General features: G+C 43.5%; 3 protein-coding genes across 3 annotated transcripts; 2 read left to right on the top strand and 1 right to left on the bottom strand.

Annotated features, from left to right (window-relative positions):
- Window positions 1–12: 12 nt before the first annotated feature.
- HARS1 (histidyl-tRNA synthetase 1) lies at window positions 13–9,522 on the top strand. The gene is made up of 13 exons (XM_031953407.1): window positions 13–190; window positions 494–583; window positions 1,492–1,611; window positions 2,157–2,252; window positions 2,910–3,035; window positions 3,484–3,591; window positions 3,788–3,886; window positions 4,102–4,195; window positions 4,515–4,642; window positions 4,734–4,976; window positions 6,540–6,656; window positions 6,894–7,040; window positions 9,077–9,522. Exons 1-13 carry the CDS (start codon window positions 101–103, stop codon window positions 9,152–9,154), a joined length of 1,536 nt encoding a protein of 511 aa, XP_031809267.1. The 5' UTR covers window positions 13–100; the 3' UTR covers window positions 9,155–9,522.
- Window positions 9,523–9,625: 103 nt separating this feature from the next.
- On the top strand, window positions 9,626–12,184 carry DND1 (DND microRNA-mediated repression inhibitor 1). The gene is made up of 4 exons (XM_023505087.2): window positions 9,626–9,969; window positions 10,095–10,212; window positions 10,665–11,126; window positions 11,361–12,184. Exons 1-4 carry the CDS (start codon window positions 9,946–9,948, stop codon window positions 11,810–11,812), a joined length of 1,056 nt encoding a protein of 351 aa, XP_023360855.2. The 5' UTR covers window positions 9,626–9,945; the 3' UTR covers window positions 11,813–12,184.
- Window positions 12,185–12,205: 21 nt separating this feature from the next.
- WDR55 (WD repeat domain 55) lies at window positions 12,206–14,646 on the bottom strand. Its single transcript, XM_003756635.4, has 7 exons — window positions 14,336–14,646; window positions 14,061–14,161; window positions 13,676–13,763; window positions 13,360–13,539; window positions 13,167–13,266; window positions 12,907–13,076; window positions 12,206–12,819 (listed from the first exon to the last, which is right to left on the bottom strand). The coding sequence occupies exons 1-7, from the start codon at window positions 14,605–14,607 to the stop codon at window positions 12,504–12,506; spliced, it is 1,227 nt and encodes a 408-aa protein (XP_003756683.1). The 5' UTR covers window positions 14,608–14,646; the 3' UTR covers window positions 12,206–12,503.
- Window positions 14,647–16,446: the final 1,800 nt, after the last annotated feature.

The raw sequence follows: 16,446 nt of genomic DNA, 5'->3' as shown, positions 1-16,446 counted from the left end.
CCGGTGCAAGCCCACGCCGACCGGAAGCTCCCCGGCGCGCGAGCAGCGGGTAGAGCTCGGTGGCCGGAAGGAGCCCGTGACAGCCGCAGCCGTTTGCGGGATGGCGGATCGAGCTGCGCTGGAGGAGGCCGTCAGGCTCCAGGGCGAGCGAGTGCGAGGCCTCAAGCTTCAGAAGGCGGGCGCCGAACTGGTGAGGGCCGCGACCCGCTCGGGTGGGCCGGGGAGGCCGGATCGGTTCCCAGGGTGGCGGGCTTCTGGCTCTGGGGCCGGGCAAGGGCTTGAAAGGGACAGGACCAGGTCCTGAAGGCAACCCTCCCGCTGACGCTGTCTTTAAGGCGCTTGACTGAATTGTCTTGCTTGCGCTTTGTAATATATGTGAGGTTGATCCTGGTGTCTGGAACCCCCGTATTCACATGCTTCTCCAAAATACGAATTGGTGAGGGCGCTGGTCAGGGACCAGTCCTTCCAAATTCTCCTGTTTATTGAGATACAGATCGAGGAGGAGGTTTCAAAGCTCCTGAAGCTGAAGGCAGAGCTGGGTTCTGATGAAGGAAAACAGAAGTTTGTGCTTAAAACTCCAAAGGTAAATATGTTTTTACAGAATCCTGTCAGAGCGTGTTCTCATGAACCTGACTGCATTGTCAGTTCCTTTTATATTTGTAATACTTATTTTTTCTTGCTTATATCTTGACTTCTGAATTGTCTTCCTCCAACCTCCAATTAACACACATGTATATGTGGTCAGTCCACATTAACAAGTTCAAAACACTATTAGATACTGAAGATACAAAGTTGGTAATGTTTAAACCCTACCTTCAAAGAATCCCCAGAGGGAAATAAAACAAATTCAAGAAGCGGGATCTGGTCATAAAGACGTGAATAGGTGACTTTCCCCCTGCATGCAGGAGGGGAGAAGTATTTGGCTTCTTTTAGAAAACAGAGCATTTTGAGGCATTTGGCTGGAATGGGGCTGTACCTGGGCGTTACCAATTTGTCAAGATAGGCAGGATTTTAGTCATCCCAACTTGTAGGAGAACTGCCTCTACTGCAGATTCTCAGAAAGAATCTAGTGCAGGTTGGGCAGCTTCCATGTTGAAATAAGTAGTCGCTGCATGTTTTAAAAAGTACTTCCCAATTTATTAGTAGTAATTCCAGTGATTATAGAAATAAAATGTAGATTATCTCTAGAGATTTTATAGTTAATCAATTTTTAATTCAAGACCATTAACATAACTCAAAACCAACCAAATAATCCCTCTCTAAGCACAGCTCTAATGTTAAAAGATTATGTTAAAGCCTTCTTTTATATAGATGATATTTATCCTGTCTAGCCTCCCCTAAGTCCATGTAGATTTGACTTGGTGATTAAAAGGGAGTTAAATGCAATTCTGTTGCCTTATAATTGAGATTAGAAATAGAATATTTCTGAAATATTACCTCCTCTTGCTTTCTTATTACTGAGTTTCTTGTTTATTTGCTTTTGATTACAAGGGCACAAGAGACTACAGCCCTAGGCAGATGGCTGTTCGGGAGAAGGTTTTTGATGTGATCATCAGCTGCTTCAAGCGTCATGGTGCAGAAGTAATAGATACTCCTGTGTTTGAATTGAAGGTGAGAAGAGTCAGCCAAGGGGAAAGTATTTGGCAAAGAAATGGGGAGGAATCCAGAGCAAATACCGAGTATAATAATGAAAGATTACCTATTAAGATAGGTTTAGATAATACCAGCCCAATTCCTAGTGTACAGAAACCTGATTTCTATTTAAAAGTGGGAACCAACATAATTATTCCTGTATTGATTTCTGTGGCTCTGGTGCCTGTTTTAAGACAGCTGTTTTTGTTGGGGGGAAGGGAGAAGTTGCTGCAGCAGAACATCCTACAAAGCACTTGATTCCTTGCATTTCTTGGGCTATTGGGATTATAAAATACTATGCATCTTTATTTGCCAGTAAGTATAGTCATTGAAATAATTATATGTTTTCATATAACAGGTGTGTATAATTATATTTTGAGATCTGAATTGTCTTTCTCTTCCTTCCAACCCCCCAACTAGAGAATCAAGGTCAACATCTGATATATATATGTGGTCAGTTCACATTAACAAATTCAAGACAGTATTAGATACTAGACAATATATATATTTTCTTTTTCTTCCAGGAAACATTGACTGGAAAATATGGGGAAGACTCTAAGCTCATATATGATCTGAAGGATCAGGGTGGTGAGCTGTTGGCCCTTCGTTATGACCTCACTGTATCCTTTCAAAGTGAGCTCTAGGATACTGTCATTTATATTGGACTTTAATTGACAGGAAATGATGGAATACTCATATTTGGAGAACGTTGTTCATATAGGAAGAAGTCCTTGAATAAATGATCCAAAGAATCAGATGTAATGAGTTAGGTAAAGTCCCTCTTAAAAAAAAAAAAAAAAATGTAAATTCTAATTAACAGGACTCATTCCTAGGAATATCATATAGGAACTTAACTAATTCCAGGACCCAAACATGAATCCATTATAATTCCTTTTATTGTAGAATACTGTTCTTTTGCCTATCTTGAAGACTGTATACAGGAAAAAAAATGTTCTTTTGCACTTAAAGATACAGAAAGCTTACTTATCTTTCTATGATGAATCTATTCTCTAGTGATTGTTCAAAAAGAAAAAAATTATATTATGGTCCTGCAGGCACTAAGCATAATACAGAGTTTCTTCCACATTGGTATTTCTATAGTGTCAGGATCATCTGAGTATTCCACACTGCTGATAACTTTCCCTGGAGCAATCCAATCGCACAGGGTCCCCAGTTGCACTCCAAGGAGAGTATGGACACTTTGTTTTCAGGCAGGGTCTGCTGATCATGGCAATTAGCTATGAACTAGAGACGCTTTCTCCTTAATCTACCCTCAGGTTCCTTTTGCTCGATATCTGGCGATGAATAAACTAACCAACATTAAACGCTACCACATTGCAAAGGTGTACCGTCGAGATAACCCTGCAATGACTCGTGGTCGTTACCGGGAATTTTACCAGTGTGTGAGTATCTCAAAGCCAAGAAAGCTCAAGGCATTGAGTCCTCACTGAGATCAGTTAGAATTTATAAAGTATTCACTTTTTAGAGTGGCATATATAGACATGATACCTGTGTCTAGATAAATCCAGATAACAAATGATGAGCTAAAAATGGTGTGTGAAAATCAGTTTGTACATCAGAATTAATCAAAGCTTTAGTCTGAGCAGGGAAAGAGCAAATAAATGGCTAAAGGAAAAGCATTTCAGGGGAGATTTTACTAAAAGAGATGATGGAGATAAAATTTTTAAAAAGTGATCTGAAGAATTTGATGAATGTGTCATCTTCTAGGCTTGGAAATGCAGTCAAGGGCATCAGTTAAGGTCTGTAGTGTTGCCTACAGGGGTCTGGAGCTTTGGAGCCTGGAAATCAGTCCTCTTGACTTGAGGCTTCTTCCTTTCACTTCTTGTATAGGATTTTGACATTGCTGGACAGTTTGACCCCATGATTCCTGATGCAGAATGTCTGAAGATAATCTGTGAGATCCTGAGTGCACTTCAACTGGGGGACTTCCTTATTAAGGTGAGAGAAAAGGCTATGTCTAACTTGGTGGTACTAATTAGGACTCTAACAGTCTTCCTCTCTTATGACTGAACTCTTCTGTCTTATTTGGAGAGGTAAAAATAGGCCTTAGGAATACTGTTGCTATCATGGATCTTGAAGGGAATAACTTGAGGGTGGGAATTTCCACTTCTTAAGATGACTTTGGAATCCTCAGGTGAATGACAGGAGAATTCTGGATGGAATGTTCAATGTCTGTGGTGTTCCTGACAGCAAATTCCGTACCATTTGCTCTTCAGTGGACAAGCTAGACAAGGTGACAAATAACTTACATGTATAGCTCCTACTTCTTTCCCCTGAAATTTACCCCATCTCAGGAAATGGAAGACAGTATCTGGGAGGGAGAGGGCCTTTACTCTTGAATTGAGGTGCAGTGACCTCTGCCCATAAGATCCTTCATCCCAAAACAAAAACTGCACCTTCCACTGTTGTGAATCATTTCTGGGCCCTTTGAATCCAATGTTTCCGCAGATGTCATGGGAAGATGTGAAGAATGAAATGGTGGAAGAAAAAGGCCTGGCCTCTGAGGTGGCAGATCTTATTGGGGCCTATGTGAAGCAGCATGGTAAGAATTAGTGGGGGTGAGGAGAAGGTAGCTTATGATGACATTCTTTGGGGGAAGGGAGAATTGCTGATTTTCCTACTACATGTGAATCATTCTTCCAGTGTGTGTTTTAGTGCCTTCTTATATCTTCCATTTCCCTTGTGCTGCAAAAAATTATCTTGCTATTTTTGTATGAAGTAAATACACATATTGGTTAAAAAGATTAGGCAGTTGGGATAGTGAGGTAATGTTACCTCATTAGTAACATCGAGTGCAATCTAAGTAATCAATGAAAATTTGATGGGCGGCATCCTTTCTTCTCTTTGTCTGCTTTTCCCAGGTGGAGTGTCTTTAGTAGAACAACTATTGCAGGATCCCAAACTCTCACAGAACAAGCTGGCCCTGGAGGGGTTGGGGGACCTGAAACTGCTATTTGAGTATCTGACCCTGTTTGGTATTACAGAGAAAGTGAGTAGGGGAAGGGCAGGCCCTAGCAGACTGCACAGGATCCCAGGATGTGTCTGTTCATTGGGACTGACCATATCTCCATGTCCCACAGATAACCTTTGACCTGAGCCTGGCCCGGGGCCTGGACTACTATACCGGGGTGATCTATGAAGCAGTGCTTCTTCAGACCCCAACCCGACAGGGGGAAGAACCACTTGGCGTGGGCAGTGTGGCTGCTGGAGGGCGCTATGATGGTCTTGTTGGCATGTTTGACCCCAAGGGCCGCAAGGTGCCATGTGTGGGGCTCAGCATTGGGGTTGAAAGGATCTTCTCTATTGTGGAACAGAGGATGGAGGTAGGAACCCTGTTTGGGTCATATGTGTCAATTCCATTTCACAATTAAGGAAGAGAAGAAAGAGAAGGATAATTAGCTTTAAAACTCAGTTGCCACTTAGTATACCTATCCTTAACTAGCTAAAACTATACTGTAGTTGGGAAGGTTTTTTTTATTTTATTTTTTTTATTTGTTCAGGGGGAGTCAAGAAAAGGATATCACCATATTGGATTTGGTTTGGTACTTGGGCCCTGCCCTGCCTACAGTGTTGATCTCTAACCAGTAAGCCTTCTTTGATGATGTGGATCCTTGTATTCCCTTGCTACTCTTCCTGGGCAATTATCGACAAAACTTTTATTTAGTCCTGTTGCATACAAAGCTATTGTTTTAATCTGGAGAGTAGACTAGAGAGAGATAAGGGTCTAGATAGACCTTCCATCTAGTTGAGTGAGGAGTAAGAGGGATATGACTAATATTCAAATTTGTAATGTCATTAAATGCATCTGGATTATAATAGGGCTTCATGATTTACAGAGTACATAAAACAGGTTGAGAAGACAGCTTGGAGTAGTGGATAAAAAACTGGCTTGGGAGGCAGGAAGACCTAGACTGGCCCGTCCTATATATGACAGCCTCTGTGAAGAATCACTGAATTTTTCAGTTCCCCTGGGCAAAATTCTCCAAGACCACCTTAACTGAGCAGGAGTAGTGTCTTGGTAAGGGAAGTTTCTCCCCGGGAAACTTCTCTTGCCAATGAAATCCTAGCTCTGGTTCAAAATATATACCCAATGTGACACAAACCTACACCAGGAACTAACATGGAGAATGGAAAGGCCAGACTGAAATTTCTGGGCTGCCTTATTTTTGCAACCACTTATTGAGTCAGTTGGTTTTAGTGAGTTCTTAGCCTACCTTCTGTTATTCCAGTAGAAATGCTCAGAAAAGTGGAGGTAGAGTGAGCAGAGTGACCTTGGTCCAGGCTTTGTCTTAGATGGATATTTAACCATAGTATGACTATAGGTTTTAAGCACACTGAACTGCATTGTCTTCCTTCTGTCAAATGGAGATAATATTTGTTGGATAGAGTTGCAGTGAGGCTCCTAGAAGGCTGATACTAATGCCCTCATTTTTCAAACTATCTGCTTGGGACTTCTGAGTAATTCAGATTTTGAAGCTTTTTATCCTTACTAAATACAATATGTGAAGGTGGGTTTATAATTAATGGAAAAATACTTTCTGAAGTTCTGTTGTATGCTGGGCTATTGAGAGGAAAGCAAAGAGCTGTGACTTTGCCAATTAAATCTACTTCTGGAGACTATATAAAGATAAGCCACTCGTTTCTCTGTAGTCCAGTGTTTCCTTTGTTCTTTTCAAAGTGTGATCTTGTGAATATTCTTTGTTTGGAATAATGGACTGCTTATTTGAATTGACTGTAATTCAGCTGCTGGAAGTAGGGAGAAAGAAAGACTCCTAACCTGTTTGTTCTTCTCAGTTTCTGCCATTCATCCCAGTCCAAAAGCTTGAAGAGATCCTATTTGTCAATCTAACTTGTCACACACAATGCTATATCTTCCCATTCTTTAGGCATCTGAAGAAAAAGTTAGGACAACAGAAACCCAGGTGCTTGTGGCTGCAGCCCAAAAGAAGCTTTTGGAGGAAAGGTTGAAGCTTGTTGCAGAACTGTGGGACAGGGGCATTAAGGTATGGATGAATAACCCTAGACTCTAGAAGGAAGTGCTGAACTCTATTGCTTTAGAATTTGATTCTAAAGATGAGTCTTAAGACTCCTTTTGATTTTTCATGGTGTTAATTCCTGGGACCAAATTAACTACCAGCCAGAGTATAGCTTCTCTGCCAAAGTAGGCTATGGGCCAGACAGCTGTCTTTTTTCTGAGGCAAGGCTGTGTCTCAGCCCCTCTTCTGCCCTGATCTCTTCAGGCTGAATTGCTGTACAAAAAGAACCCCAAACTGCTGACTCAGTTGCAGTACTGTGAGGAGACTGGTATACCACTGGTGGCCATCATTGGGGAGCAAGAACTGAAGGATGGGGTTGTCAAGCTGCGCTCTGTAGCCAGCAGAGAAGAGGTAAGTGAGGGCAGGGGGATCTGAAGTTGAAAGACCACGATGGAGGGGGGAGATGGGGAAAGAATATTTTAAGTTGAAGCAAGAATGGTTTCCCTTTTTGGCCTCAGATGAGACTAGGATCATCTTGGCCGCCTAAAAAAGCTATACCCTACCCTAATGGCTATTCTCTGAGCCTCTGCTGGACTTTCAAACAGCCTGCCTCCCTTCTTCCACCTCCTACTTTCCACCTTCCATGCCTTCATTCTCCACTCTCCTGACTACTACTCTCATTATCTCAAACTCTTCCCTCTTCAGATTTCCCTAAAATGATTATCTGTAGCTTTCTTTAGCCTCCATGCATTCTGCCTTGAATTAGGCTCATTTATTTACCTGTCAGAGGTAGCTAGCTGGGTAAAGTTGACCAAGTATCTAACCTGAAGATTTAAAGAGGCGATCAAGTTTTATTTTGTCATTTGCTTGCTTTGTGATTCATGAACAAGCCAACTTAATCTTTGTGAATTTAAGATAACTCTCTGTGACTAGAAATTATAGCTGCTTAAACTAAAATAACAGGCCTTGCATTTTTTTCATCTCTGTATCAGAATTTAGCTATGTCTTATGTCAAGGAAATTGGGAGGTGGGATCCTAGACCTTTGATTTCTTTGGTATTGGGAACTGCCGGATATAGAAGCTCTCTACCCTTGAGGGTTATTTATGCAATTCCTAGATATCCCTGAGTTGCCTAGAGCTAAGGAATGCCTGCCCAACTAGACTAAAATGTAATTGGTAGATGTTTCACAATTAAATAAATACAATATTACACAGATAATGTTAATTTGTCATTTTCTAAGTCAAAATGGGGCCTTCCTGGATCCTGTTCTATTTCAGTTTGATACACTGCCCTAGAGCACGTATCCTAGGTTACACAAATGGAATGCTTCAAAGAGAGATTTGAACTCCTGTCCTTTACTAGGAGATTACTTCTTATGTATAGACATATGTTACTGTGCATAGTAGATGTTGAAATAAGCATTGGCCAAGCCAAAGTAAATCACGCCTGCCTCTCCAGAATCTATGAGGTGAAAGCAGCAGGAACAAAAGTAATTCAGGTTTTTCCATTACATTGAATTCCCAATCCCTATATTTATGCACACCTGCATCTTTGATTTCCTTCACAAGCTAATTGTACAATAATTCAGAGTCTGATTCTTTTTGTACAGCAAAATAATGCTTTGGTCATGTATACTTATTGTGTATCTAAGTTATATTTTAATATATTTAACATCTACTGGTCATCCTGCCATTTAGGGGAGGGGGTGGGGGTGGGGGGTAAGAGGTGAAAAATTGGAACAAGAGGTTTGGCAATTGTTAATGCTGTAAAGTTACCCATGTATATATCCAGTAAATAAAAGGCTATTAAATAAAAATAAAAAAAAAAAAAAAAAGTAATTCAGGTTTTGTACCTATGGAGGTTCAGAACCCTGTGAAATTTCTTTTTCTCTGAGCAGTATTTGGATTGTAACATGCTTTATCTCTAAACATAGAATCCAAGGTTTTGCTTCCTAGTTAAGGGAGTCTTAAACATTAGCAAACAAGTAGAGAAGATAGTTTGGTAAAATGTGAGCTTTTCACGACGACACTAAAATCTCATCACAACTTATTCTAACCCTGCTAGTAAGTGTATGGTTACATGTGAGCTGTGATGTGAGCTGTAACTTCTAGTTGAAGCAGCTAAGTGGAGTAGTGGCTAGAGAGCTGGACCTGGTGTCAGGAAGACCTAAGTTCAAATTGGATTTCAGATACTTTGGGCAAGTCATTTAAACTTTGCCTCAATTTCCTCACCTGGTAAAATAAGGATGATAATAGCACCTACCTCCCAGGATTGTGAGGATCACATGAGATATCTCTATTGCTTAGCATAGTCCCTGGCTGTACAAATTCTATTGTAATTATTAGAAAAGGAAATCTTTCTGAAAGCAGAAAGGGAGATAGAAGGTTGTAGGAGCAAAATGAAGAATAGACATTTCTCATGCTGTCGTCTTCCCTATTTTGTCCAGGTGGATATTCGGAAAGAAAACCTTGTGGAAGAAATCAGGAGACGAACAAGTCAATATCCCCCCCATCTGCTGAACTGAAAGAAGTCAGTGGATAGAAATGACACTATTTGGAGGCTAGTCCAGCTTCTTCAGTTGGTTTTGCACATCTGCTCCAGAGGGAAGAATTAAGAGAGAGGGCAAGGCTGAGATAATATTTTATTGTTAAATCACTGGGAAGGATAGCCATAGTATAACTCCACTTTCTCAAGAAGTTGTTTTCTGGAGTTTCCCAGGACACTGAAATGAACTGAAGCTTCTCTGACATGCGTTGACCCTGGGTGTCGCCCCATGCATTATAGATGTAGAGTTGTGTCCCTGTTTGTGACAGAAAAGCCATGTTGCTGACATTTCCCACTGACTTTTGTGAAGCTGACTGCCTATGGGTCCAATAAAATGCCTGCTTCTCAGTTTCTGCTAGTCATCCTCTTGTGTTCCCTTGTGGATCAGGGGATGGTTGTTCAAGGGCTCCTCCTCCTATATTTTAATGCCACCCCAATTTGGAAGCAATATGCTGGTGACCTATTTCTGCGAGATGTTACTGAATATGGTCTTTTACATCATTTTATTCCTCACACACACTAGGGAACTAAAACCCATAGTTATAAAGAAGCAAAATGAAATTGGGTAGGGCTCCCAACCCCCCTTCCCATCTCTTGTTTTCCTCTCTCACCTGTTTATACCCGGAGGGTAGAGCACGTGTCTCCTCTCCCCCCTCCCATGCGGGGAGGGGTCGCGCCCCATAGCCAATGAGAGTCTAGAGGGGCTGGGAAGTTTCCAGAGGCCGAGGGGGAGGCTATAAAGGTATGTGACTGGGTGGGTCTCCTTTAAACATGCAGTCCAAGCGGGAGTGTGAGGTGAGTGTCTTTGGTTGAGGGATCCGTTGCGGTGAGATGATTGGGGAGATGGGCTGGCCCGATCACACTTGTGATGTGAGCTGGAGCCTAGTACCAGTACTCACCCCTTCTCCCACCCTCCCCAGTTGTGGTGTGAGCGGGTGAATCCAGTGAACAAGGCTGCGCTGGAAGCTTGGGTGAGGGAAACGGGGATCCGACTGGTGCAAGTGAACGGACAAAGGAAATACGGCGGTCCACCCCCAGGTAAATTTGCACCCCTACCCCAGGGGATGGGTAGCCTGAGCTTCCTGCTGCACTGGACTGTTAGGCGCCTAACAAACACCCCTCTTCCCCCTCCCCCACCCAGCTTTGGGGGAGTGGCCTGTGAACGGAACTAAAGCTGAACGAGTTAAGTGCCCTTTTACTGTCCCTGATTTGCACCCCAAGAAGAAAGGAAAATGCTCATATGTATTATATACGACTAAGCTCCGGGAGAGGTTTGGGAAACGAATACCGTTTCATTTGCATTTTAGAAAAATGGAATATTAATAGTTAAATTGAAATGGATTTTATAAATCGTATGAATTAATTTTAAAGACCAGTGTGTGAAGTCCAAACCGAGTTAAGAAGTAGAGGAAAAGCCAGTTTCACAGGCTCCCCAGTTGGGGTTAGTATACCTAACTAGATCTGCAGTTCAAAAACTACTTTATCCCCAGGCTGGGTAGGCAGCCCTCCTCCAGCAGGTTCAGAGGTGTTCATCGGTCGCCTGCCCCAGGATGTGTATGAGCACCAGCTGATTCCACTGTTCCAGCGAGTGGGGCGTCTCTACGAGTTTCGCCTCATGATGACTTTTAGTGGCCTGAACAGAGGCTTCGCCTATGCTAGATACAGCTCCCGCCGCGGGGCCCAGGCTGCCATCGCCACTCTTCACAATCACCATCTTCGCCCTGCCTGCCCGCTGCTGGTCTGCCGGAGCACCGAGAAATGCGAGCTGACCCTGGATGGGCTGCCACCAACCCTGAACCACCAGGCCTTGCTTCAGGCCCTGCAGCCTCTCGGGTCCGGTCTGCAGGAAGCACTGCTTCTCCCCAGCCTCATGCACCCCCACACTCAGATTGCACTGCTCAAGTTTAGCTCCCACCGGGCGGCAGCCATGGCGAAGAAAGCACTAGTAGAAGGTAGGAGTAACACTAAAGAGGGTGAAGTCAAGGAAAACAGAGTAACTTTGTCTGTTGCTAAGAAACTTGTACTAGTTGATACACATTAGAGGGAGTGGGAAAGCTAAATAGGTTAGGGAGTAAAAAGGGTTTAGTGTTTGTGGGGGTGGGGTGTGGCCAAATACTTGTTGCCAAACTTAGGTTGCCTTCTCACCCCCACCCTTCATCACTCCTATGTTATCCTCTGTCTGGCAGGGCGCTCAAAGCTCTGTGGTGAGCAGGTGACAGTAGAATGGCTGAAACCCGACCTGAAGCAACGGCTCCGACAGCAAACGGAAGGTCCTTTATTTCGGGGGTTGGGGCCCGAGATAAGTCATAGGACCTTACCTGAGAAATCAGGGACCCTAATGCCCCACAACTGTCCCCAGGCTACCCTCGAGGCCGTGTGCCAACAGAGGCACCTAGGCATGCCCGTGTTCCTCACTAAGTGCTTGGGAGCTGGGCCCGCAGGCTGGCACCGCTTCTGGTACCAAGTGGTGATTCCTGGTCACCCCATGCCTTTCAGTGGCCTCATCTGGGTAGTTGTAACTAAAGAGGGGCCAAGCGGACATGAAGTTGCCAAGAATGCTGTGTCCCTTCGCCTCCTAGAAGCATTAGGTGAGCCAAGAGAAAATGAGAGCCCAGGATTGGGGTGGTTTTCCTGTTAAATAGCTGTTTAACTCTCTCTAATAATGTCATAGTCATCCTGGTCAATTCTACCAGTTAGTTATGGAGGTAGGGGATAAAGAGCTCCTTAGTTCTTCAAGAAGGGCAGGGCCCTGAAGCTGGACAAGTGGGAATGCTAGTCCTGGCTAATCTAGAGGGGAAATCTCTTGTTCTTATTCCATTCTCTTTATGCCAGGTACACCCTCCTCCACCCTCCTAATTCTTCTGTGTTTATAATTTTGTCCCTCAAGCTGTTTACTTGGTTGCTAGTTAGACATAAAAGCAGTTTTTTTGGTTCCTCTGCTCATTGTTGTTGTTACACCCAGTGTAACTTTGTCTGTTTTATATTTAATTAAAAACTTAAGGTTTTGGTATGTTTGTCCATCCATCTTGTGTCTTCTATGGAGGGTTGGTGGGGGTGGGGGGTTCCCTTTCATTGATTAGGGTCCTGCTGGAGATAAAGACTACAATCTGACAACTCAGGAGCATACATCTAAACATTAGGTTTTGTAATCCTCTTGTCATAGAATAAATATGAGCTTGGTGGTTTTAACATGCTTCCTTCCCTCCTTAGTCTCACTTTCAATTATACTTGAAGCAGCCTCTTTAGAAGTTTAGTACTAAACTGGCATGAAAAACCAATGAGCAGGGACTGCAACAGAAAGGCTGAATGATTCCCCACTATGGTTCGCTTTAGTCACTGTCCTCACTTTCTTCTTCAACTGGATCAGGCACTGTGTTTTCCTCTTCCTTAAGTCCAGCAAAAAAGTCATCCATGCCCCAGGCCTTGCTGCTCAGAGCTTGCAAATGGCCACCTTTCTTCTTCCGCTTCCGATAATCATCCACGACCACTGACCGAAGTTGTGTAATGTCCCAGAACTTGAGCCGATGGTCGTGACCACTGCTGGCAAGAAACTTACCGCAGTGGGAGAGGGCTAACTGTTCCACAGGCTCACCAGCATGCTGCCCCACACTGCCCACAACTCGGTTAGGCAAGATATTCACTGCCCTATAGAGAAAAAAGAATTAGTCCCTGGGGAACCTAATTTTACCAAGTACCCCATCCTTTCTCCACCAGCTTTTCTTCCTCTCATACCGGATAATCCCATCAGTAGAGCCGGTGCACAGCAGATTGTCTGTGATGGGCACAATACAATCAATTGACTCTGCTTTCAGTGCAAAACGGTCACTGGTTGCTCCAAAACCATTCCAGTTAAAGAGATAAATGGTTCCTTCACTAGAGCCACAGGCAACTTTCTTTCCCCGCTGTAAAATAAAAAAAAATAAAATGGTGATCTGGATTAGGGATCTACCTTCCTCTTGGTCCTCTAACCCCACACCCAGTCTCCATTGTACCTTCATAAGTTTAACAGATGTTAAATCCCCACTCTGTGCTTCTGACAGAAGTTCAAACCGATGCCGCTTAATATTGAAGACGCCCAGGCAACCATCCCCACTGTGACAAAAACAAGCATTGGTGATTATTGGGAGGTACCCTTAACAGAAGCAATTTTAACTTTGGAGGGAAGAAGCTTCCAAGGCTCATCACCTGGCAGTAAGAAGCAGCTTCTTAGCAGGGTCCAGAGCCATATCTGCAATGTAGTCCTCATGCTGCCTCAAGTCCATAATTGCACCCTCTTTCCTCTGGTCCCAGAGCCGAATCCTGCCACTATCATCCCCTGTAGCTAAGAGATGCTCATCCACTAGCAACAAGCTGTTGATAGCTACGCTGTGGAGTAAAATTATTAGTTGAAAGTTTAAAAAAAAAAAAAAAAAAAAAAGGTGAAATTCAAAAAGAAGCCCTGTCTTGAAGGGACATCCCAACATTTCCCAAAACTCCCAATTTACTTCAAATGCTGTCATACTTGTGAGCTTTGGAAATACGCTTATCCAGGCGGCCCTGCTCAACATCCAGGATATGAATGGCTTTATCCTTGGAGACAGTGACAAGTTCTGATGGGAGACAAAGAGGGATACAAATTTTAAAAAGGAAACTGTGCTCTTAAGTCTAGTCCCATCCTATTCTCCCTTAAATGGAGATCAAGTAGCAGTCTTGCTAACCTTCTCTTGTCCTGACTCCCAGGCCGGGGCTATTTCTCCCCATCCCAATAAAAACTAAGGACTCGGCGCTGGAAAAGCCGCTCAGAGACCTAGTGCTACAGGTATTTCAGCAGGTCCCAGCCCCTCCAAAGAAGGCTTCACGACCTCCAGAAAAAGCCAGCGGACTGCCCCTCGATCCCCTAAACTTACTCTGTCCGTCTTCGGAGAAGGCCAGGTCCCGGCAGGACCTGAGATGGTGTCCCGAGGACCAGAGCTCTTTGTTTTCACCCTCCCAGCAAGAGTACTCGAAGCTGCCGTGAGGAAAAGAGGAAGGGACAGTACTGAACGGGCCACCTTCGTTCTCTGGGCCCAGTCTCCTCTTCTGACAAAGGTCCCTACCAGCGGGCCGGGGGACGGCAATCACAGCGGCACCGCGGGCCTCGAGCTCTCTCCCGAGCCCTGGCCCTGCCCTTCCCCGCGCTCACACAAACACGTCCCCGTCCACGTCCCCGGCGGCCACGAGATTCCGCGCAGGGTGGAAGGCAAGCCCGTTGGCAGGAGCCTCTAACACGATGTCCTCGGGGGTGTCCCGCTCCCGGGGCGCCGAGTCTTCCGTTTCCGCGTCGGTGTCGGTGTCGCTCTGCACGGCCGCGTCCGAAAGGAGAGAGGTCGGAGGGCGCCGGGAATCTCCCTCAGCCTCTGGATCCGGGGAGTCCCACTCCCCTACTCCATGCCTCACTTCACAGGGGGCCGCCATGCCGGAACCAACTAGCGTCAAGGAACCGGAAATTGTAAGACTCCTTCCAGGTACCACCGAGACGGAAAAGCTTGGAAGGCCTGAGGTTACTTCCGCTTCCGCCCTTAATCTTGGTGGTAGTGGAGGACCGTAAGTATTGCTGTGAGCATGCTCTACAGCTTGAGACCCGCACGCCTTCTGGCGGGAAGTTAGGGTGTTGGGGTTGCCAGGGCCAGTCCCCAGGCTTTGGGCCCACCACCAGTGGAAACCTCTTGTCTGCTTCGGCAGCCAGAGCGCCACAAATTTCTCCTAAGATCTCATTTCTCAGACATAAAGAACATTGAGTCAAATTTACAAAAAAACAGATAACGAACAAAAGATAGGATCTGTGCCCAAAGGGCTATAAATTCATGCATGTCCTTTGACCTAACACTACCACTATTAGGCATAAATACCAAAAGAAATTCAAGAAAAAAACAAAAAGGAAACTGACCTATGTGTACAAAAAATATATTCATAGCAGCTCTTCTCAGGGTAAAAAGAAAATGGAAATCGAGGGGATGCTCGTGTAGAACCCCAAAATTTCAAAAACAAATGTAAAAAAAAGTTGTTTTGAAAGTAATTGGGGAAAATATCAAATAAAAAAATAAAAACATCAGCATAATACAAAGAAAAAAACACTTGAAAAAACTTAAATTCAGTAGTTTAAGAGGTCTTACATAAATTAATAAAAGTGACCAGAACCAGGGGGAAAAATACATAACAAATACAACATTGAAAAGGAAAAGGGGTTAAAAAAATTAAGAATTGTAGTCAGTTGGACGATCAAATACTATTCAAGAAAGCCGATTGCCACCTCTTGGCAAAGGGTGCATGAGCTATACACGTCTTCAGACAGAACCAATAGGTAGATTAGTTTTGCTTAACTATACATATATTATAATTGAGGCATTTTACTTTTGAGGTTAGGAGTACAAAAATTTGTTGGGAGAACAGAAGGATAATGACAGATTTATTTAAAAAAAAAAAAAAAAAAAGGAAAAAACATCCATAAGATAAAAAAAGAAACATACACAGAAGGGAGCAGAAATTCAGAAGTGGCCTCAGAGAAGTAGTGTTAGAAATATTATGTTAAATTAAATATACTCTCTTAAAATTGAATATGATAGATTTACAGTACGAATTTCTGTTCTTTATATGTGAAAATATTCGTGTTTGTTGACGTTTGTCAAATTCAAAATAAAAATGGAAAAAAAAAAAATCCAGCCAGCATATTCCAAAGTATCTTTAGAGGGTTCAGCAATCCAAAAGAAAAAAAAAGTTTAAGAGCAAAACCACTCTAATCTTGAATTGGCTAATGGATCCCAGGCCAAATTTCTTAGTAATTATTGTTTGGGTCCTTATTAACTCAGAATGAATGTAAATGGCAATCATTTCTGTCTTGGTCAGAAAACCCGAGTCTTCTCTGTCCAAATTTATTATTTATTTAGATTTTTTTGGTGGGGTGGGACTAGATGAAAGAAATAATTCTTTGCCTCAATTGCTATCTAGCCTTAATCACTGAATGGGTGCAATTTCAGGCAGACTTAGACCTGTTGTTGACCTTAACTCAAAAAGGCCAAGAGCTTCCACTGAATCCAGGGCCATCTCCGGTGTTCCTGACCTATTATCTGGCAACTGGACCCAAAGGGCTCTGGAGGGTAAAGTGAGTTAAGTGATCTTACATAGACCTCCTTTATTTAAATCCAATTCACTCAAAATGTCATGGCATCACCTCCTTGATGTCATGGCCCTTTTCAAGAAAGGAGGACCAACAATCCTCTATTATGGATGAAGCAAGTAGGGCCTTTCATTCACAAT

This window comes from Sarcophilus harrisii, chromosome 2 (assembly GCF_902635505.1).
Source record: "Sarcophilus harrisii chromosome 2, mSarHar1.11, whole genome shotgun sequence".
In the NCBI taxonomy this organism is placed as follows: domain Eukaryota; kingdom Metazoa; phylum Chordata; class Mammalia; order Dasyuromorphia; family Dasyuridae; genus Sarcophilus; species Sarcophilus harrisii.
Note: the sequence above shows the minus strand (reverse complement) of the source record. Positions and strands in the feature narration are given on the sequence as shown.

What these genes read in the sequence shown, in the direction of transcription:
- HARS1 (XM_031953407.1), top strand. Translation starts at nt 101, where the DNA reads ATGGCGGATCGAGCTGCGCTGGAGGAGGCCGTCAGGCTCCAGGGCGAG. An exon ending in TGTTTGGTATTACAGAGAAA is followed by an intron (nt 4,643 to 4,733) that starts GTGAGTAGGGGA and finishes CATGTCCCACAG; the next exon opens with ATAACCTTTGACCTGAGCCT. An exon ending in TTGTGGAACAGAGGATGGAG is followed by an intron (nt 4,977 to 6,539) that starts GTAGGAACCCTG and finishes CCCATTCTTTAG; the next exon opens with GCATCTGAAGAAAAAGTTAG.
- DND1 (XM_023505087.2), top strand. Translation starts at nt 9,946, where the DNA reads ATGCAGTCCAAGCGGGAGTGTGAG. An exon ending in ATACGGCGGTCCACCCCCAG is followed by an intron (nt 10,213 to 10,664) that starts GTAAATTTGCAC and finishes CTTTATCCCCAG; the next exon opens with GCTGGGTAGGCAGCCCTCCT. An exon ending in GAAGAAAGCACTAGTAGAAG is followed by an intron (nt 11,127 to 11,360) that starts GTAGGAGTAACA and finishes TCTGTCTGGCAG; the next exon opens with GGCGCTCAAAGCTCTGTGGT.
- WDR55 (XM_003756635.4), bottom strand. Translation starts at nt 14,607, where the DNA reads ATGGCGGCCCCCTGTGAAGTGAGGCATGGAGTAGGGGAGTGGGACTCC. An exon ending in AAGCTGCTTCTTACTGCCAG is followed by an intron (nt 13,267 to 13,359) that starts GTGATGAGCCTT and finishes TTTTTGTCACAG; the next exon opens with TGGGGATGGTTGCCTGGGCG. An exon ending in TCTACTGATGGGATTATCCG is followed by an intron (nt 12,820 to 12,906) that starts GTATGAGAGGAA and finishes TTTTCTCTATAG; the next exon opens with GGCAGTGAATATCTTGCCTA.